We start from the raw sequence: 23,651 nt of genomic DNA, 5'->3' as shown, positions 1-23,651 counted from the left end.
TACCCATTAATTGCATATGTTTTTATTTAATCTAAATTCAGTTTTCTCAAATCATAAAAAAAACATATAAATTCTTCCTCAAAATATGTAGTATTTACACGGTTTCACGCACAAAGGTAAACATAGAGATTCCTTTATTCATAGTTGGAGTAAAATGTTTTGGGTTTGCACTGTGGTGAGATGGTTGAGAATTTCTTCATATTTTATTGTTGATATTGAAGAATGAGAGATGGTCCATCTTACCATCTGAACTGTTTTGATAAAGTCTGGCCTGAACAGTGTATAGTTTCTCCAAAGCACATTAAGTTTATGTACTGCACAGAAGCTTCTTGTGTTACTGTTTTTTTTCGAGCACAGTAATAAACGGCAGTGTCTTCAGTCTGCAGATTTGTCATGTGCAGATACACCTGCATTTTACTGTTGTCTCTGGAGATGGTGAATCGTCCTTCAACAGTTTTAAAGTAATATTTGCTGCTGCCAGAGATGTATAAAGTACTAGAGAACCATACTTGAGTAAAAGTACAAGTGCTCTATCAAAAAAGTGACTTGAGTAGAAGTAGAAGTGCTCTTTAAGCACCACACTTAAGTAGAAGTACTAAAGTATTCAACATTTTTTGTACTTAAGTATTGCAAGTAGTCTATTTTAAAATTTACTACTCAAGTACTGAAAGTAAAAGTAGAAGTATTGTGTTATGTAGCTATTAAAGTAAGTAGTCAAAAGTTTGAACATATTGTTTTTACTATTTCAAATGATTAACCTAAAGGACAATCACAATTCCTTTGACTGTAACTTCTTGTAAACAAAAAAACGGTTACTAGGGTTAGTTAGCCCGATTTGCAAAATGATGTCATTAATAACTTACCCATGTTGTTTCAAACCCATAAGACATCAGAGGGTCATTTAGAATTTTTTGAAGCATCGAAAATACATTTTGGTCCAAAAATAGCAAAAACTACGACTTTATTCAGAATTGTCTTCTCTTCCGTGTCTGTTGTAAAACAGTTAAAAACAAAGCAGTTTGTGATATCTGGTTCGCGAACGAATCATTCAATTTAACCGGATCTTTTTGAAACAGTCCACCAAATCGAACTGAATCGTTTTAAACAGTTCGCGTCTCCAATACGCATTAATCCACAGATGAATTAAGCTGTTAACTTGTTTAATGTGTCTGACACTCCCTCTGAGTTAAAACAAACCAATATCCCGGAGTAATTCATTGACTCAAACAGTACACTGAACTGATGTGAAGAGAGAACTGAAGATGAACACCGAGCCGAGCCAGATAATGACTCGTTCACGAGTCAAGAACCGTTTCTATCAGACGCGTCCGATTCGTGAACCGAGGAGCTGATGATACTGCGCATGTGTGATTTAGCATGAAGCAAACCGACACAGAGCGTCTGGAACCGAACTGATTCTTTTGGTGATTGATTCTGAACTGATTCTGTGTTAATGTTATGAGCCCATGACATGTGCAGTCAACGCCAATGACGCCATTGCATCGAGCGCAAAATAATCGGTGAACTGTTTTCTTCAACTGGTTTATTGAATCGAACTGTCAGAAAGAACTAACTGGTCATCCGAAAACCGATGCAACCGTTTCTTGACTCGTGAACGAGTCATTATCTGGCTCGTCTCGGTGTTCATTTCTCTCTTCACAGCAGTTCAGTCAGCACACGCAGTCTTCTTAATCGCTTGTTTCGCTCAATGATGTGCCAGCTTCATCAAACCTGCCATCTACAGTTCTGGCAGTGGTTTGTAATGGAATGATTCGTAACATTATTATAATTGTAACGAGTAACGATGCAGCACATAAAAAAAATATCGGAGTAAAAGTATTAAACTCAGCGAAAATATGTACCGAAGTAAAAGTGGAAGTAGGAGAAAAAAATAATACTCTAGTAAAGTACAGATACCGCCTTTTAGTACTTAAGTACAGTAGTGAAGTAGTTCTACTTCGTTACTATACATCTCTGGCTGCTGCCACTTGGAGAAGAAATATGTGAGATCCACTCAAGCGCTTTTCCTTCAACTTGTCTTGTCCATGAAATATCTGCAGCTCCAACATCAATCCCAGAGAAGGTACAGGTCAGTTTATGATTGTTCCCAGGTTTGATGATGACTGACTCAGATCTTTAAACTCAAGTCAGACCATTGTCTACAGCAGTCACTAATAAAGAAGTATAAGTGCAACGAATAGATGGACTCTGAACACAGACAATTAGAATCAAACAGACAGGTTTATTGTAGAGATGTGGTAAGTGGCAGAGGCATGAGCAAGGATACTGATGGATGAACTGTCCAGTTACCAGGTCTTATAGAGCATGGGATGATGTAAAGATTGTGGAGGAGCTGGTGGTGGGGATTGAGAAGCAGGTAGATAATGGTCGGAACAAACAAACACAGGAACACTAGGAGATGAAGGAGATCGGGAGACCTGAATTAGTGAATGACGATCAAGTGCGGGAGATCAGAATTCAGAGAGATGTAAAGATGAATAAGATGAATACATAAAGATGTATTCCTATACTTACCATGAGTAAATATGATTATGCTTATTAAACATGCAATTCTGATTTTGCAGCAGTTTTTGTTCACAAATTTCACTGACAAAATATTGAGGAGTAAAATATTGAGGGTTTATAATACAAAGAAATTCAGACCCAAAATAAACAAGTAATATTTTATATTTTGGGGATGTTTGCAATATAACTGCTATTGTGATCTGATCATTTTCAGCAATCAGTTTCTAGCTCGGCAAGGAAGTGTTTGTCTGGTTGTTTGTTTTTAATATTTTTTTTACTATTATTATTATTAGTTTATTACATTTTCTCCTTCCCTGATGAATACCATAGACTGGTTTTGTTCAAATTTTTGGGGTGAAATGAGTTAAACTGTCACATGTTTCTGCCTGGTAGGCTGCTTTTGCAGGATGGTCATACACTGTTAAAAATCGCTGTAAAAAAACGGCCAAATTTCGACAGTAACATACTGTTTTTCAGTAAAACAGTGCATTCTGGGTAATATTCATCGTTTTCGAGAAGTAGCCTGCTGCTATATATCGTAAATTAACAACGTTCAAAGTCGACACTCAGCGGCTGTGTTTCAAATCACACCCTACACCCTCATTCACTATTCCACATGAGTTTACTAATATAGTCCACCTAACAGAGAGAATGAAAACTAATTAGTGAATTCAGACAATGATCAACAGCTGCTGTTAACGAGTAGAATCACTGAAGAAAAAAGAAACAAGACAAACACAAGAAATACAACTGACTTCAGCCACAGCTTTAGATGAAATCAACTGAAGATTTCAACAATCAACAAACAGCTTTATCAACTTCACTCATTACTAACCGGACTGACTTTATTTCTATCAGATCAGAGAACAGAGATCAAAAAATCTTATTGAGAATTACAGAGATTTAGATGATAATGTTACTGTTTCGTCTGACGTCACCATTGTGGAGATCAGTGTTTGCTTTAGTTGGGCTCCTGACCATTGACTTTTGTACTTCAACTTTTGTTTCATTGTTATATTTGTATCTTTATGATACATCTGTTACAGCAATATTAATCTTCATGGTCAAGTGACTATGACGGTTTCTGTCAAGCATGATCTACTAGACTGACTTGTTGCTATAATAGTCAATTCATAATTTGGTGTTGAAATATATGAGTGAATAACACTTTTCTTTTGTTTGTTTCTTCAATTTTATAAGATTGAACGGTTATGTGATTATCTGGATATGGATTTAATGAAATTTTGAGCTTTAAATATTTCGGGCAGCAGTCCTCACAACACTGAAAGAGAGACATCAACAATCAGCATATTAATCTCAACAATGGTGACAATCAAAAGGTTTATGATGCAATGCATGCTGGGTACCAGCACAGGATAAAACTCATCCATGACTCCCAGCATGCATTGCGGCATGAATAAATTATGCCCCTGAATTGTTCACTTATTTTCTTGAATTCTTATGTGATTATAATTTTGCATTTGTTTTAAGTTTTAGTAGCATGTGTTGTGATGGTCAGAGCTGATCTGTTCATTTATTTTGTGGATTGTCACCATTGTTGTGATTCATACGCTGATTCTTGATGTTTCTGTCTAAATTTCAGCAAAGGTTTTTTTTTTATTATGAGTGAAATTTTCTTAACAGTCTTTTATAACTTATGGCTCAGAAGTGTTCATTCTTATGCTGTAATATCAATATTCAATAAGAGAAGAGACACGGGATTAGATCAGAAATAATAGTGTTTGTTCTTGTCAATATATAAACAAAATATCAGATTTTTTTTTTCTTCTGTGTACTTTTGTTTTGCTATAACAAGTTCCAAAGACGCATTGTTACAGCATGTTAAAAAAAACCTTAGTTGTTGAAAAGTCATGTTCAAGAGCCCAACTAAAGTAAACACTGATCTCCATCATGGTAGTGAAAAAAACATCTAAACCTATTTAACTCTCCATAAGTTCTTCTGTAGACATCTGACAGAAATAAAGTCAGTCTGGTTAGTAATGTGAATCTGGTGAAGCTGTTTTAATAGTTGTTTAATCAGATCTTGAGAGATTTGATGTATTCTTTTATTCAGTTGATTTCATCTAAGGCTGTGGCTGAAGTCATTTGTAGATCTTGTGTTTCTCTTTCCTTCAGTGATTCTGCAGGTGTTTATCACTACACTAATGCTCAATCATCAATTAATCACATAATTATCTTATTAACTTCACTGATTCGGTGTTACTCTAACACTCTGTAGTGTGCACACATTATAAGTGTTCATTTAAAACTGAGGATTTTCTTGTGGGGTTTAAAGGGTTAAAGATTTAAGATGAAGAAAAAACAGCATGAAACATAATTTAACAGTAATAAACTGTAATTAATTTACAGGAAACAAACTGTAGAAAAACAGTTATTTACTGGCGCCCCTGCTGCCAGTAAAAAACTGTTTTTCAACTGTTTCTTGCCGTAAATTAATGGTTGCCAGCAAAAAAAGTGTTTTTCTACAGTTTGTTGCCGTTAAGTCAAGGAAAAACAGTAATATACTGTAAAATGTAAACGTCAGATTTACCAAATGAAAAAAAATTAATTTAACTAAAATATTTGTGAACATCCATAGAAAAAAAACTAGGCAAAGTCATACACTGATAATGAGAGTAAATACTGAACTTGACTGTATTAATGTGTGTTTGCACAAGAGAAATCGTTTAGTTTAATGTAGTTTTGTTGTTCACCATTGTGCTGGAGAGTAGAGCCTGTGCTTCAGTCAATGATGAGCCACAATTTCTGATTTTCTGCTGCTTTATATAAAGGCAGTAAATGTGGAGTCGCTGATACAGTGATGATCTCTGCGTTAAGTACTTCAGCATATACATGTGTGGTATAGCTGACAATGAGCTGCAGTGATTTGAGTAAAAGTCATGTATTTAGTTACTTTATTACTGCACATTAAGTGTTTGCATCGTTATATTAAGAAATATTCCTTCTCAGTGGACTCAAATGAAATAAGTTCATAGTGCTAACATCGTAGGAATGCTAGTTTTAAAAACTCGAACTGTTTGAAGCAGTGGGAGTGGAGTTAATTTCCATGGTAGAATTTACGGTAAAATACTGTTAAAAAATAAGAGTGGTAAATTAATGGTTAAGAGCTGTAAATTAACAGTACTTTACTGGCGCCCCTGCTGCCAGAAAATTACTGTTATTTAACGGCAATTTTTTTTTACAGTGTAGTATGGTCATGATAAATAGTTTAATTAATCTATAAATCCTAGCACTACTTTTTTTAATGGCTTCCATTGTGACAGTACCCATGTAGAGTTAATGCAGTTATGTATAGAAATGGTATTGTAAAAAATGTCCAGTACTTTATTTCTATAAGATAAATTAATATTACTGAATATTAAATACAAATACATAGGTTACTCTAGAAAACAGACTAGTGAGATACAGAGTTACTGGAAACCAAGTGTGAAATTAATACAAGTTTTATAAATAAGTTTTTATTTTTAGTACATTTAAAACACCTCCGATTGGCCTTATGCTACTTTGGAGCTTGCATAACTCAAACATGTCCGCCCCATTTCTCATGATGAGTTTTTGAACAGGTGCTTGTATTTGTGCTTCCACTGTGTGTCTTGCACAGTAATACACTGCAGTGTCTTCAGTCTTTAACTGACTCATGTGCAGATAGAGATTAGAGCTGTCCTTAGATGCTGTGAATCTGCCCTGAACTGACTGAGCTGAGCTCTTAGCAGAATCTGAATAATAATAAATAATCCATTCCAGTCCTTTTCCAGGTGCCTGACGGATCCAGTACATGTTAGTGCCACTAACAGTAAACCCACTGCAGGCACAGGTCAGTTTGTAGGAAGCACCTGGAGACACAACTACTGACTGTTCAGACTGTGTGAGCACAACCTGACAGTCAATACCTGTGGATAAACACAACATTTAGATTTATGAATATGAATATTGACACTAAAAACTGTTTGTTTATTCAGGGGATTCACTTACAAGACACAGCAGCCAGCAACAGCAAGAGAAATGAAGTGAACATGGTTTATGAAGGCTGAATGATGATGATGAGTCCTGCACTCCACAGTGTAGCTGTTTAAATATGAAACAGACATCAGTTCATTTGCATCGAACCCCAAATAGTGGAATCACTGGAACTTGAGACTATTGAGGTTCATTGTATGGTCAATTGTATCAGCTATCTTGATATGCAAATAATATTGTACTTCAGTAAATAAATGTAACATTTTTGCAGCAGGCATGTGCGTGCAACCCCTCAGTTCCATCAAATAGACATGGCATTGTGTTTTGTCCATGAGAAAGTCGGTAAAGGTCTTTAATAAAGCTGTAGAGCTTAAAGGCCGTGTTGCAAGGTAAATTTTTTAAGGAATTTGTGCAATTTGCTTGTTGGTAATACACATTTAAACTGTCATCCATTGTATTTTATGTTGTTGGGTATCACAAAACGGAATATAATACGAAAAAGTAGGTACTATCTTGCAGCAGTCTCCTTTCCCCCACATGTATATTATGCACATAATATACATGTACATACATAACTGCATTTTGTAATATACCTGCCTACAATTGTCAATTTGTATATTGTCATTCACTATCTACTTATTTGTATTTTTTTTATTCTTTTATTATGTGTTTTATGTTCTGTCGCTGTCATTCTCTTGTACTGCGGAGCTTCTGTCACGAAAACAAATTCCTCGTATGTGTAAACATACTTGGCAATAAAGCTCATTCTGATTCTGATTCTGATGCATTGCATCACGTCACGTTGGGGAGAGAATTTACCAAAGCCCGCCTTGAGAATGACGAGTAGTAGACAAGAGTATTCAGATAGCGCAGATTATAGATAAATAGATAAATACATAGATATATATATATAGATAGATAGACTACATATATACATAGATAGACAGACAGTTAGATAGAGAGATATCGACCAACAGCGACCCAAACGCACTCGCTTCCCTACAGCACAAGCCTGCCAAACACAGCGACAGACACACGGCTACGTTTGCAACAACATTTTCACCGGAGGAAGAGATAAACGCTTAGAAACGTCCATATAGCTAGCATGATGCCTTCTATTTCTAGATGATAAAGACAAAGTTTACCAGTACTACGACACTATGACAAAGGTTACCGATACTCATCTGAACTAACGTCATGATCACTGCCACTAGAAATAAAGAAAACAAAGATTTTTTTCAATCGGTGCTACTCAATGACAGTAAAAAAAAAAAATAAAAATAAAAAAAAATATATATATATATATATATATATATATATACAGTGTGTGTGTGGGTGTGTGTGTGGGTGTCGTTATTGTGCACTGCTGCTCGTAAACTAGCTCCAGTGCTCATTGCTGCGATGCTAAATGATAGCAACTCACCAGGACACTTCACCAACTCCACTCATTCTCCTCGGACCATGCATTACAGGCTTTGACAGATATCAATTCTTGGCAATTCCTCATTTGCCCTCTCACGGCTGGGTCGATCGAAATTACACGGCTGCGGGCCATCATACATGTTTGCTCTCGCCACCTCTTCCTCATCCCAGTCAGTCGCTATAGTTCTGATCCTGCGCGCGTTACAGGCAGGTTTTTGAGCTCGTAATCACTATTTCATATATCTACTAACGACTTTGTACCGTTCCAGGCAAGTTACGCCAAACTTTCTGAGCGCAAGTAATTGTAACTAGATTATTTATGTGGCCCGGTGTGAGTGTTAGTGACTACACCGGACACAGGAATTAATTTTTTTTAAGGGGATCGTTTATTCCAGACTGCACTTAACAGTGCAGCGTTAATTATGCAAATCTTAAGGGTGTTACACAGTAAGGCTTGTTACAGTGGTTGAAATCAATAAAGATGTTATTTTTTCTTTACATCAAACTCTCTTGTCTCTTTGTTCTCAGTCACCACATTAACAGGTCAATTACATGAATATAACCAACATAGACAACGATAGTGGACTCTTATACTGAAAAACAAATACACAGAGTGTTACAAGATTTGTCAGCATGCATAGAAGATCAAATAAGGCTGCTTATGTAACATAACATGCATAAAAATGAAATTAGAAGCCACATTTCCCAGTAACATTAATACATTACACTGGCTAATATTCACTCAATCTCAAATCACAGTAAATTAACACTTGTACACTTTAAACGTCAACTAATTCAAACTTACTGTTCATCATCATAGCATCACCATAGCATTGTACACGCTTTCACAGCCAATGATGAACTCAATTTCCCCTCTGTGGACAGTAATAGACACAATACAACACTGGTTCTTAACATTTGGAAAACACGACACCAGAACAACTGTAACAATCTACTGGTTACAAAAAAACACACATATGCATGAGTATTAAACAATTTTTAGAATGGATTAATTAATAACACTCACTCTGTTGCTTCACACTCGGCCTGAGGAAACAGAAGGCCTACAGAGCTCTCTTCTCCCCTCTATAATCGACCAAGGATGACCACTAATCACTTAATGTTCAAATCACATCATGCACAACAAAATTATCTCAATAATAAACTGGCATTGATGATAGTTCAACACTTACGCTTCGAGATCTATTGTCGTTCTGATTTCGTCACATGGGTACGTGTCTCGACAGAAATCACGGTCACTCAGCACAATACACAGCCATCCGCATGAACAAAATATTAAAGAAGGCTTTCCAGTCACTATATGTGCATCTCTCTCATTATATTGATAATAACACGGAGTTTTATGGCTTCGACGCTCCACCGCATGAGCAGCATTCAAAACACGTTATGAAAACGCGCTGTTTACAGGCGAATCTCGCGACACTTCCAGAACGTCACACATTCACATTTCTTAAAGGGCTAGCGTATTGGATGGAACATGCTACAGTGTGATACATGCTGAGTCCCTTAACATCAAGCTTTTACTAATCAGTCCAGTGATAACTTTTGTAACTTTTGACCTGGTTACACTCTCCCCTGCTGATAGTCGACGTCCCCGGTGACTACCAACCCTAATCATCTTGTCCCCCTTGAAGCTTCCCTGTGGTATAGAGGACCATGCCAGCTAGCACCTGGGAGAGCACATCAGGACTAAAAGACACTGCATTACATGTAGACTTGGGTAATCGGTTTGGGTTACTATGCACTCCTGCAGTTGTTCTAGGTGTTTTACGCACAGCAGGATAAGGCACTTCTGGCTTAACACACTCTTCTCTTTTCTTTCTAGGGGTAGGCACCGGTCTCATCACTGGATTCTCAGCAGGTAAGCGGACACTTTCGGTTTCTGGCTCCCGAAATACTGGCGTCACTTCCAGGTTATCATCATGTGTCTCATGACTCGCTGGTCCTGACCAGTCACCGCTCATACCAGATTCCTCTTCCTGATCATTGAGATAGTCTCCGAGCTGAGGAACGGGCTGTTTTGCAGACTCCGAAGTTGAGACTAACGTCAGTTTCTCCCCAGGACACAGAACTTCCTCCACCAGAACGCACTCTGTCTCCAATGAGGGGATTTCTGACCCTGCAGGTGAGGTAGGTACCTCCAGCACAGGGGACTTCCGACGCCTTGGAATGGGCACTGGGACTGGACTATTGCAGGGCCTGAGGTTGGATCTGTGCACTCTTTTTACCATATCCCCTTCGACAGACTCCACAGTGTATGTGGTCCCCTGAACCTCTACCACTCTGTAAACGGTGGAAGACCATGCATCCTGAATTTTGTTTCTTCCTGGTGGTCGGTGTCGCAGGTACACATGTTGTCCAATCTCTACCGTGGGGCAATATACTTTCTCCTCATGCTGAATTGCTCTTTCCACAGCCTTCCTTTCTGCATATTCCTTTGCTCGAACATGGGCATCTCGGAGACGTTCCTGGTGTACTTTTAACCAATCAAGTTTGTCATCCGTTATAGGCTCTTGGCCCAACAGAGCATCAACTGGCAGATGCGGCTGAACCCCAAATAACAGATAGTACGGTGAGTACCCTGTGGATGAGTGTGGCGTCACATTATATGCATAGACCAGCTCTGATAAATGTTCTGGCCACTTGCGCTTCTTTTCGGGTGGGAGAGACTTCAGAAGGTCATGAAGGGTTCTATTGAACCTCTCACATTGAGGATTGCCCTGGGGGTGATGTGGTGTCGTCCGAGTTTTCTTAACTCCGTACAACTTGCAGAGTTCCGCAATCACAGCGCTTTCAAAATTTCTGCCCTGATCAGAATGCAGACGCTGCGGCACTCCATATTTCAGGAACCATTCTCTGAGGAGCATTTTGGCAGTGGTCTCAGCCTTTTGGTCCCGTGTGGGAAATGCTTGACTGAACTTTGTGAACACATCAGTCACCACTAGAACATTTTCTCGCCCATCCGTGGCTGGTTCCAGGATTGTAAAGTCGACTGCTACAACCTCCAGTGGCCGGGAAGCCAAGAATGAAGCCCAAGGCGCCTTGATCTTGGGTTGCGGCATCTTTGCTAACACGCAGCGCTGACATCGCTTCACCCACCTTTCCACCTCCTCATACATTCCTCCCCAGAAACATCTCTGTCTCACCAGGGCTAATGTCCTCTCTATACCCTGATGGCCCATCTGATCGTGAACGTTCTTCAGGACTTGTTCTATCAGACAGGTGGGTAACAACATCTGGTGACATTCTCCAGTGTGGACGTCATCAATAACACGGTATAAGAGACCATCCTTCTCTCTGATCTTTGGCCATTGTTTCAGCAAAGAACGCACAGACCTGGACAAACCTAACTTCTCTTGCTTGGTAGGTTTCCTTTGACGGCTCCAGAACTTCTTGAACACACTGAGAGTTGGATCAGACTCCTGAAACTGACGAAGTTCTGACTTTGAATATCCTGGCAAAGTGGGGGTATTCTCACACCCAACATCCTCTTCTCCTGCCAAAGATGCCTTTAACTGCCAGACTTTGCCACCCTCAACTCCTACTGCTACGAGGTCTGGTCCCAGAGCTGTTCCTGTCCTGAGGGAGTTACAGATTGCCACACAGCCATCATACTCTGCATCTTCACTTTCAAAGTCTGGTTCATCGGATCCTGGTATCCTGGAAAGGGCGTCAGCAGCAGTGTTGCATCGTCCAGGGCGGTACTTGACATCGAAATCAAACACAGCGAGTTGAGCAGCCCAGCGTTGTTCAATGGCTCCCAACTTGGCAGTCCCGAGGTGGCAGAGGGGGTTGTTGTCCGTTATGATGGTGAATTTGGACCCCAGCAGATAACTTCGGAACTTTTCAGTGACCGACCACTTAAGAGCTAACAGTTCCAGCTTCATGCTGCTGTAGTTTTTATCATTTCTCTCAGCCCTTCTCAACCTCCTACTGGCATAAGCGATGACTGTCTTCTTACCCTTTTGATGCTGGTACAAGACTGCTCCTAACCCAAGGTTGCTCGCATCAGTCTCAATCACAAAGGGAAGAGTGAAATCAGCATACCCCAGCGTTGGTGCACTGGTAAGCTTGTCTTTGAGACGTTCGAATGCCGTCTGACACTGAGAAGTCCAGGAACTCTTATACAGTTGAGCTGCCTTGACGTGACTTGTCTCCCTAAGGCACGCATTCACTACATCATGCAACGGCCCGGCTATCTGGGAGAAACTTTTGATGAATCTCCTGTAATAGCTACAAAACCCCAAGAACGATCTGAGTTCCTTGAGAGTGCCGGGGACTGGCCACTCCCGAACTGCACTTATCTTATCAGGGTCTGTACTCACGCCTTGGGATGAAACTTGATGGCCCAGGAATCTCACTTCCGGCTGCAGGAAATGACACTTCTCTATTTTAATCTTCAGCCCAGTTTCCTTCAACCTTCTAAACACAGTTTCAAGTCGCACAAGATGTTCGTGAAAGGTGGACGAGTACACCAACAAGTCATCCAAGTAGATAAGCACAATTTGGAACACAAAGTCACTCATTACGGCCTGCATGAGCCGCTGGAACGTGGCGGGCGCATTGCATAGCCCGAAAGGCATCCGATGGTATTCATAGAGGCCAAACGGCGTGGTGAAGGCTGTCTTATGTCTGTCCTTTTCATGGACTGCAACTTGATGGTAACCGCTAGCAAGGTCTATTGTCGAGAAAACTTGTGCTCCGCCCAGTGCATCCAAGCTCTCATCGATGCGCGGCAATGGAAAAGCATCACGGTTGGTTTTGGAGTTCAGTTTCCTATAATCCACGCACAGCCTGAGACTTCCATCAGCCTTGCGCACCAGAACAATGGGTGAAGCATAGGAACTCGAGCTTTCCTGGATGACACCCTTCCGGAGTAAACCTGAGATATGCTCTTTGACCTCTTCAAACTGGGTCGGTGGTATCCTGCGATATGGCTGAGCTACAGGAGTATCATCTGTCAAGTGGATTTCATGCTTCACTCGGTCTGTATATCCCAGGTCCTCATCATGGACAGCAAACACATCTGCATACTTCAAAATTAATGCACCGAGCATTGCTTGCTCTTCTGGATTACCTCCCATATGCAGTCTACTTAACAGGTTACTCAGGTCAGCATCAGACTCTGCTTTATCTTTCTGATCAATTCCCACTTCTCTATGTTCGGCAGAGATGCGCTGGAATCTCGCCTCACAGGCGTCACTCTCAATACACTGACAGAGGGTAAGTATCCCAAGCCGAACTTTAGGGGGCAGCCAAACATCTTCTTGGGAGAAGTTGACCACTTGAACTGGAAACACTCGACTTCTGGATGACACTAAGGTGGGCATAGGGATCAAGCCACCTGGTAATGGGGTGGTTCCTGGTTCCAGCAACAGCCAAGCATTGGTGTCAGTGGCTTTCTTGTTTACTCTGGCATAAACTGTGGCTACAGAGGATGCTGGTACATGGACTTTGCCCTTACCACCAACTCTGGCTGTTGACATAGTTTTTCCTAGTTCAACTTCCTGTACGCGAGTGAAGGCTTCCCTCCACACGGACTCCAGCTTTCCTCCTAAAGTGGTGTCAAACTCAGTCAGTGCTAACTCTCTGCATCTCTGGGTGATATTCATGCCAATGATACCAGGGGGAGTTAAATCTGGCTCTGAAGAATCCCCATCACGGACTATCAGAAACCCACACTCAGGTATAGTAAGCCCCATCACTTGGATGTCCAATTCAACATACCCCAGGTACGGCAGGGGTAGCTTGTTCGCTGCAGTTATTCTTAGCCACTTAGAGGTGCAGTGAAGGTCCTTGTCTTCTCCGTGGAGGTTTTCTCTGAAGAAGCTTTCTGTTAGGGTACTCACATTACTTCCCGTGTCCAGAAGACATCTAACTGAAACACCATCAATGTGAATATCAACTTCAGGGAACTTGCCAACTGCACGCTCTAAGAACCGTTCTTTTGTTAACTTGCTACATCTCGAGCCTTCTGGTTTTCCCCGCATTGCTCGGCTCACAGCAACGGAGGGACCCCGTTTCCCTGTAACGCAGAACTTGCGGTGGCAGTGGACTGGTCTTTGGAACTACGTGGTACAGGACACTGCCTAGCTACATGTCCCACCCCTTCACATCTTAAACAAATGGGTTGGCCATCATCTGTATACTTGGGCTTGAACTTTGGCTTTCCACTCTGGCTACCACTGGGACCACCCTTTTGTACAGCAAGTTCACGAACTGCATTAGTGAGTTCTCCAATAGCTTTACCCTGCTGCGTGATAACTTTTACTACCTCTTGCAAAGCTGAAGCCATGTCACTTTGTGCAGCACTGGCGGGATTTAAATGTTCTGACATCTCCCCAGAACATGTACTCACGATATTTCGACTCCTGGCCACATTAGCACCACGGGGTCTGTCCTCCACAACCCACATCATGGCCTCTTCACGGACATCAAACAGGGTGGACTGAGGCTTTTCTCTGACCAGCTTGCGCAGCTCTCTACGCAGAGTCGCATCTCTTATGCCTTCGATGAACTGATCTCTTAAAGCCAGCTGGGAATCAGACACAGCGTAATGGGACTGTTGGAGAGCAGAATTAAGAAGCTGAGAGAGAGCATGGGAAAAGTCACGGAAGTCTTCTCCCTCTAGCTGTCTGCGTGCATAAAAAGCATGTAACAACTGTGGTGTAGTACGTTTCTCTCTAAATGCCCCCCGCAAATATGAAAACAGATCACTGGGTTGCTTGGTCTCCCCACCCATACACAGCTTAACTTCATCTAAGGCTGAACCTCTTAAATGTGAAAGTATGAAATCAACTTGGTCATCAACGTTCAAACCCCTTACCCGAATTACACGTTCAACCTCATCAATGAACTCATCTACAGACTGACCATCTTTAACATGATCACCACTGAATGGCATAAGTTGACGTTCCCTTGGAATGTAAACATAAGATCTAGTGGCAACATTACTCATATTAGCAAGGGTTGACATGACTTGGTCGTGTCTTCGACCTAGCTCCAAAATTTGTGACTGCAATTCTGCCACTGGATTACCTAGATCATCATGACCCACAGCCTCAGCATTGTCCATATCACGGCTGGCTCCAGCCTGAGCCGCTGGCACATCATCGTCCTGGTCCATGCTCTTACAATGTCTCTACCTCGAATGGCACACAGTCACAAAACACAGTCACAGTCACAGCGGATTAACCTGAAGGGGCTATTTTCTGCGGTCGCCTTTGTCAACGATCTCAGCGTCGAAGTGAACACCCTCCTGCGTTCCTGAAAGCTGGTCCCGTGCTTCACCGCAGGCTCTCCAGGCACGTCCCACTTCACGTCGTCAACCTCCTTGGCACCGCTAACTCGACCCCTCTTCACCACTACCGTTGTCTATGTTTCTCCTTATCCACCTGACTGTCACCCCAAAATTAGCAATGGAACCCCACTCCTGGTACCAAAATTCTCTGTGGCCCGGTGTGAGTGTTAGTGACTACACCGGACACAGGAATTAATTTTTTTTAAGGGGATCGTTTATTCCAGACTGCACTTAACAGTGCAGCGTTAATTATGCAAATCTTAAGGGTGTTACACAGTAAGGCTTGTTACAGTGGTTGAAATCAATAAAGATGTTATTTTTTCTTTACATCAAACTCTCTTGTCTCTTTGTTCTCAGTCACCACATTAACAGGTCAATTACATGAATATAACCAACATAGACAACGATAGTGGACTCTTATACTGAAAAACAAATACACAGAGTGTTACAAGATTTGTCAGCATGCATAGAAGATCAAATAAGGCTGCTTATGTAACATAACATGCATAAAAATGAAATTAGAAGCCACATTTCCCAGTAACATTAATACATTACACTGGCTAATATTCACTCAATCTCAAATCACAGTAAATTAACACTTGTACACTTTAAACGTCAACTAATTCAAACTTACTGTTCATCATCATAGCATCACCATAGCATTGTACACGCTTTCACAGCCAATGATGAACTCAATTTCCCCTCTGTGGACAGTAATAGACACAATACAACACTGGTTCTTAACATTTGGAAAACACGACACCAGAACAACTGTAACAATCTACTGGTTACAAAAAAACACACATATGCATGAGTATTAAACAATTTTTAGAATGGATTAATTAATAACACTCACTCTGTTGCTTCACACTCGGCCTGAGGAAACAGAAGGCCTACAGAGCGCTCTTCTCCCCTCTATAATCGACCAAGGATGACCACTAATCACTTAATGTTCAAATCACATCATGCACAACAAAATTATCTCAATAATAAACTGGCATTGATGATAGTTCAACACTTACGCTTCGAGATCTATTGTCGTTCTGATTTCGTCACATGGGTACGTGTCTCGACAGAAATCACGGTCACTCAGCACAATACACAGCCATCCGCATGAACAAAATATTAAAGAAGGCTTTCCAGTCACTATATGTGCATCTCTCTCATTATATTGATAATAACACGGAGTTTTATGGCTTCGACGCTCCACCGCATGAGCAGCATTCAAAACACGTTATGAAAACGCGCTGTTTACAGGCGAATCTCGCGACACTTCCAGAACGTCACACATTCACATTTCTTAAAGGGCTAGCGTATTGGATGGAACATGCTACAGTGTGATACATGCTGAGTCCCTTAACATCAAGCTTTTACTAATCAGTCCAGTGATAACTTTTGTAACTTTTGACCTGGTTACACTTATTTTATTGCAACGTTGCATTGACCTAAAATCGTTTTTTCAACGTGTGGTACTTGCATAAACACTGCATCAGCAGGCAGTATTATTCGTAGGGGCTGTCATCGTTGTTTCGCGTGCTGTGTGACCTCGGAACTCGGAGTACATCGATCGAGTACGAGACACGAGTTCACGGGTGGGAAGTCACGGGTTTGATTGCCGTTCCAGTGCACTTTCACGGGCTTAAGGTTGGAAAAACACGGGTTACGGGTTGCCTGGAACGCGGCATCATACTAGACTGAGGCTACCTTTCCTCGACCTCTCCCCAACATGACGTCATCACCGAGTTGCGTAAAAAAAACGTTTATACCAAAAACGTAAAAAAAATAGGTCTTTAAGCCCATTTTTTAGACATTTTAAAAATGATATACATATCTTGAGTGATTTATGTACCCATTAATCGAAAGTGGTGTTTAACCTGCAACATGGCCTTTAAATGAGTTGTAGTAGAACAGCAGATGAGCACTTTTCCAAAATCAGGTTCAAAATTCTTGTTGTGAAACCATGCTGATCCTAGATAAATAAATATATAATTCAAATATTGAAAAATATGTGATAGTTGTGTATTATAATTTTTGTAATTTTATATTCAGCAACACAATTATTTAGATGTACAAGTAATAAAATGTAGTACTGTGCGTGAATAAATATAATTAAACTGATTTATGCTATATATGTTCACTTTATGTACATATACATGTAAATATGTCCTTTGTCTTTTCTGTCTATTGAGTATTACTGTAAAACATGAAAAAAGTCTGATAAAAGTTTAGTGTTCAGCTTTAAACCCTATCAAGCATTAACTTACACAAATTAATTGTTTCAATAAAGCTATTGCATATAAAATTGTAGTGCAGTTTTTGTCTTTATTGTGATGTGTTATGTATCAAAATATAGTCATATATAGTGCAACTGCAAACTGCAGGGAACTGAAAAATAGAAGCAGCAGTGCTTTATAAACAAATGTGTTATTTAAAATATAATGCATTATATTTTCTGCTATATTCCAATATATTTTTGTTTCATAATATCATGTATGACAACTGTACAAGTTTTGTATCTTTGCTGATTAATCAACCCTGCATACTCTGAATCTATGATTTTTATGATGTACCTTAATTAATCCAGACTTTAATCACTCATTTATTTGAGAATCTGCTTATGAGGAAGATTTTAAATGTTTCAAATACATTTATAAACAAGTATAATTTGTTGCATTGTGGGGAAGTTTGCAGTTGCTTCAGTGATCTGATGCATGAATAGTTTTTGTTCAGTCCTGCAGTCTTTTGTGTAACAGTGAGTCTCTTGCACAGTAATAAACAGCTGTGTCTTCAGTCTTCAGGCTTTTCACCTCTAAATGCAGCATGTTTTTGCTGGTGTCTGTGGTGATGGAGAACTGTCCCTGTAAAGACTGAGCATAATACACAGTTGAGCCATATATTTGCCCAATCCACTCCAGTGCTTTCCCTGGTTTCTGACGGATCCAGTGCATCCAGTAGCTGCTCATTGAGAATCCAGAAGCAGTGCAGGACAGAGTCACTGATTCTCCAGGCTTTTTCACCACAGAATCTGAGGAGGTCAAAGACTGACCACTAACAGCTGAAAAACATGTAACAAATCATGTTAGATGGTATAGAATAAAAATAAGTGACAACAATCTGGAGAAGTGAAATCATTCTCACCTGACATAATCATCAGCAGAACTCCATACTGTAACATTTCCATTATCAGCCAAAAACTGTCAAAGGAAAAGAAACTGCACTGCAGCAGAACACAAACACTGACTGAGGATCCAGTTTATAACAAAGTCCTTTGAGAGATTGAGTGACTCTGACTAAATCATGACATTTGCATACACTGTATCTGTTTTACAAACACAACATGTGTGGAAACACTGGATCTGGGAAAATGTATTAAAATATTTTTTGATTAAATTCTGATTTATCTGTAACAATATTCATACCTTGTTGTCTTTGAATATGAATTTTTGCATTTCTCAGCAATATTATTATTTTTGTATTTTTTTAATTTGTTTTACAAATGACGATGGCCTTCTTCTCTTCTGTATAATGTATTACTGATGTGGGTGGAGTAAATGTTGTATTTTTTATGATTGGTGTTTTTTTAGTTGTGAAAGCTGATATGAAGTCTGTGGACAGCTGTTGCTGATAGACTGATGCTTTGAAGTGACATTTTGAGGCACGTCTAAAGGCTAGTCAGGATGAAGGATTGAGATATGGTGATTCCAGGCAGTTGTTGTTGTTACGGTTAGTTTTTCTACTGTACTTCATTGAGATCAGGATTAAAGTTTGCAACAGATACATCAACTGCTGCTTCAATGACTTTTTAACTCTGGTCCTGGAGATAACCCCCGACCCCTGCACATTTTGAATGTCTCCTTTCTCTCAGACACCCATGTCTGGTTTTGGCGTCTCTACTAAAGAGATTATAACCTGTTTGATTGTGGAGATAGCTACAAATTGAGCAGTGTTGGAGACCCCAGCTCAGAAATAGCTTGACAGTTGTGCTTGGGACATCCAGACCAAGCCAGTCAATTTAGACAATCACACTTTTAAACTCATGTTAGCTTTTCTTTACTGAACTTAAAAATTCAGTTTTTGTGTACCACTCAAGTGATTTCACTATAATTACATAGATTACATGGATCAGTATGTAAGGTTATCATGGTAACTACATCACACACTAATTACTTGTAAGGTAATCTATTTTAATGCTAGCAATAAACACACTGAACATAATGCACTATAAGCTTGTTTGTCAACACAACCTCAAATTAGCCTTTTATAAATCAAATCAAGGACTGAACTACTCGCCCAGTACTTTAAAATATTCATCTTTTGAAAATGTATAATAATATTTAACAATATAAATCATAATAATATAAGTTAATGCAGTGGAAATGGATGAGGAACACCTGCACGTGCTCGTCATGGGCTTATCGGCCCCAGCTGCGGCTCATTTGACGATGGCCTTCTTCTCTTCTTTCCAGAAACCAGTGGATACGCGATAAGCCCCTCCACGAGTGCCACTTGGAACCACAAAACACTGTACATGGGGTATTTATTTTGAGCTCTTCTTGTCGTGTGTTCCTTCCACCCGTGACTATATATATATATATATATATATATATATATATATATATATATATATATATATATATATTTATTTTTGACAATATTACATTAGTAATATATTGGTTTCATATTTACTTCTGAACAATCATGTGTTCTACTGTCACCTGCTACCTGTGTCAGGAATGTTAATTGTTCCAAACAGTTTTCAAGTGGAAATGCAATGGGAACTTCTCAACAGGATGTCATGAAAGCATGTATGCAGTTTAATTTGCTGCTTGTTATATTCAGATTTTGTACAGTACTGTAGTTGTATTTGTCAATGTGGTTTTCTTGCACAATAATATACAGCAGTGTCTTCATTCTTCATATTATTCATCTGCAGATACATCTGTTTATTGCTGTTGTCTCTGGAGATGCTGAAACGTCCCTGAACAGACTGAGAGTATATATCATGTTTCAATGAAAAACTGTTTAATAATGCTCAAAAATAATAAAAACGTCTCACAATCTCACTGCACTCATACAGATAAGACATGGTTTATAAGTGGAATTGTATAATACACTGTAATGACTGAATGTGTGCAGTCGTTACCTTTAATAATCATTTATACCTGATCTTGACCACAAAAATAACTTTTGTTGGTATAGTCATGTTAATATTGAGTTGAATAAAACCAGTTGAGCTGATGTTCATTTGTTTAATGTGTTTAAACTTTTTTTGTACAGAGCGGTGGCTTGTTTAGTCACTGTGTGTATCTTGCACAGTAATACACGGCTGAGTCCTCAGTCTCAAAATTCTTCCCCTGTAGAAACACTGTGTTTTTGGACGTGTCCTGGGTGAAACTGATCTTGTTTTTCACTGAGTCTGTAGTTTTAGTGCCACCACCATCACAAAGATATCCAAGCCATTCCATTGTTTTTCCAGTGGGTTGACGGATCCAATTAATGCAATAGCTTGATTCTGAAATCCTGCAGGAGATGGAGAATGATTCTTGAGGTTTCACAACCATAGATGAAGGTTGAGTGAGCTCAACACAGAAAACACCACCTGAAAATAACAATGAAAGAATGTGTTATAAGTTATGCTTTGACTTCTGTTAACAGTTATGAAGCTTAGATAAATGCTTTATAGTTTAAATGAGGAATCAGTGAAGCTCACAGGATGCAGCTGCTGCCAGCAGAAGCAGAGCTGATGAGAAGATCATGATTAAAAATATGAATTTCTGCTTCCGTGCCACAGACACACTTCACTTTAGTACATGGAGCAAATAGAGAATTTGCATAAAGAAATTTTGTTTTCTGAGATAAGAAACTTCAGTGCTTTTGCAATTTAATCTTTATTTAATTTAGTGTCTGGAACAATTGATTTCTGAAGAAAAGGGACAACATCAGTCTGTACACACAATTACAATAAATTAATGAATACATAAATAATGAGAGGACACTTTTCTTTAAGGTGTCAAATTATGATCGATGTACAATAAATATATTCTTAATATACAGATACATTTTGACGTCAAGATTTTGTCACAGCAGTTTACTAGAGAAAGCCCCAGATGTAGAACAATTACGGGATTGATCTTTATTGACTAGACGAGGCACAATCATGATGCTGGTGATTGAGGATAATCTTAACAGTAGGACAGGGCAGTCAATAGGAGAACAAGATGACAGACTTGGGCGAAGTCAGGCTGTAGAGTGGAGGAGATGGAGCAGCAGCAGACAATGAGAACACAGCAGATGCAGTAGCAGCTTGAAGAACCAGAGGTTTGATAGTAAGAGCTGCAACTGAAGCTGCACCAGTCGGACGACTCACTCCTTAGAACATTAGCCAGGGAGGAACAGGATGTGACAAAGACTAACACAAGACACAAAGACAACAAGAGAGAGCAACAGGAATAGACAAAACCAAAATAAAAAGAGCTATGACTAGAGAAAAAAAAGTGAGTAAAAGTGAAAACTAGCAAAATCAAAAAGACTAATCTGGCAAAATAGACCCACTAAAATATAACACAGATCAAGTAGGCTTGGAAGGCACAGTAAATCGATTAAACAAACTTAAATCACAGGCAAGGCTCCGAAGACCTGGGGTCTGTACCATGATGCTAGATTAGCTGACTAGACAGGTACATTTCAGGTTAGTTTGCACCAATCCTGGGTTTTAGGTACCACATAAGTGGCTTGGCTTTTAGTGGCATTCATTGCAAGTAACTTACACTCCACGGCTAAACTGCTCCGGGGCAGGTTATGTTCTGAGTTAGAGATCTCAAACTGAAGTTGGACCGATCAGAAAAAAAGAAAGAAAATAGAAGTCTGGCTTTAAAGATCATTTTATAATAGTCATTTTATAATTTATATAATAATAATAATTATTATTATTATTCATATTAATATTATTATTATTATCTATTACACAAAAGCAATTTTAGTTTATCAGTTATTATAAATCATTTTTATAAATATTTATATATATACAGATTATGTAATACAAATAAGCTGTAGTATCAAAAGATTGCACTATTTAAAAAATGACAAATCTGATCTTATATGTTCAAGTCTCTGTCACTATTTGTTTTCAAATTTATAAACAAAGTTAACAAGTTTCACTTGTCACTGCACTGATAGAGCAATATTATTTATTTTATTAGTCCTCCTTCATATTTCATATGATGTTTAAATTTGTCACATTCTTCAATCTCTTAACCTTTAGCAAAACCTTTAACCTTTAGTTATCTTGCTTTATCAGTGCAGTCACAAGTGAAACGTGTTATATACAGGATCAAAGTTCACAGAGAAAGTTGATGACCAGCATCATGGTACCAACAAAGCCAGATTAGAGTGATTTGGTTTTGTCAACTCAAAACTAATCCTTTAACCCTGAATTTGTTAATCTACCATCATGGTACAGTATATTCCCCAGCAATGCTCACACACAAAGGATACACACAAGAATCCAGCAGAGAAATGAGGGTACGAAGCACAATATAAAGGGACTAAAGCACATGAGGATCAGGTGGGCACAGTCAAGTAAATGAGTACTAGACAAAAGGAGCACATGGCAAACATGAACAAAGACAAAGCCATGCGCCCAGATAAGACAAATAAAGAATAGACATGATGATTGTCATGGCAGGACCCTGACATTTGTTGTTTTGATATGAAGGCCTATTTCGAGATTCTTATTGGTCGTTCAAGATACATGCATGTTTTTATTTTGTAGCCAATTTTTTTTTTTATTAATAATAGTTTATTTTAAACACTGCAATAGCAATTTGTAAAATAAAATTGAATTAACATCTTTATACATCTATTGTATAATCTAGGATTTAATAATTTGATGATTATCAACACAAAATTATAAAGTGAAAGATTTAAAATATTTCACAAACAGACACCTCTTGGTAATGAAACAGCATGAGCACAACTCATTTTTATGAAACAAATTAAACAAACAAATTAAGTGTAATACTTGGTAATGTATTAAATGCACATTTAAGCAGAACTGTGTTTCCTACTAGGCCACAGATGTGTAATCACGGTCGTGCCGATATTTTGGGGGAAAAACGTGTGTTTTTAATTGCATACAAAAGTTTAATAAATAAGCTAATACTGAGTAACTTACTATTTAATTTTGTCAGCAATGAGATTGACTTTGTTTTTGCCGTGTCAATGCCATAGAAGAACAGTCGAGCCTCTAAGAGTAGCTGTTTTGTTGCTGAAATTATTCCGTTTTTGAATGACTCATCCAATGGTTCATAAAGACTTGTAACTTGTCGCCACCTACTGGCGAAACTATGTAACCTGCAGGAAGTGCCACAGAATTCTGGAGCACCAATGCTGACAGTCAGTCTGG

At 39.1% G+C, this 23,651-nt stretch overlaps 3 gene segments (V, D, J or C); all 3 read right to left on the bottom strand.

Annotated features, from left to right (window-relative positions):
- Nucleotides 1–134: 134 nt before the first annotated feature.
- LOC127952269 (Ig heavy chain V region 914-like) lies at nt 135–6,562 on the bottom strand. The segment is given in 5 exon segments: nt 135–170; nt 339–495; nt 1,958–2,134; nt 6,401–6,437; nt 6,520–6,562. Coding segments are annotated over 5 exon segments (450 nt in total).
- Nucleotides 6,563–17,958: 11,396 nt separating this feature from the next.
- On the bottom strand, nt 17,959–18,544 carry LOC127952960 (Ig heavy chain V region 914-like). The segment is given in 2 exon segments: nt 17,959–18,302; nt 18,386–18,544. Coding segments are annotated over 2 exon segments (372 nt in total).
- Nucleotides 18,545–19,980: 1,436 nt separating this feature from the next.
- Nucleotides 19,981–21,061, bottom strand: LOC127952984 (Ig heavy chain V region 914-like). The segment is given in 2 exon segments: nt 19,981–20,846; nt 20,958–21,061. Coding segments are annotated over 2 exon segments (351 nt in total).
- Between the last annotated feature and the right edge of the window lie 2,590 nt (nt 21,062–23,651).

Source organism: Carassius gibelio, chromosome B3, assembly GCF_023724105.1.
Source record: "Carassius gibelio isolate Cgi1373 ecotype wild population from Czech Republic chromosome B3, carGib1.2-hapl.c, whole genome shotgun sequence".
Taxonomy (NCBI): domain Eukaryota; kingdom Metazoa; phylum Chordata; class Actinopteri; order Cypriniformes; family Cyprinidae; genus Carassius; species Carassius gibelio.
The sequence above is the reverse complement of the archived record's forward strand: the minus strand, read 5'-3'. Positions and strand labels throughout refer to the sequence as shown.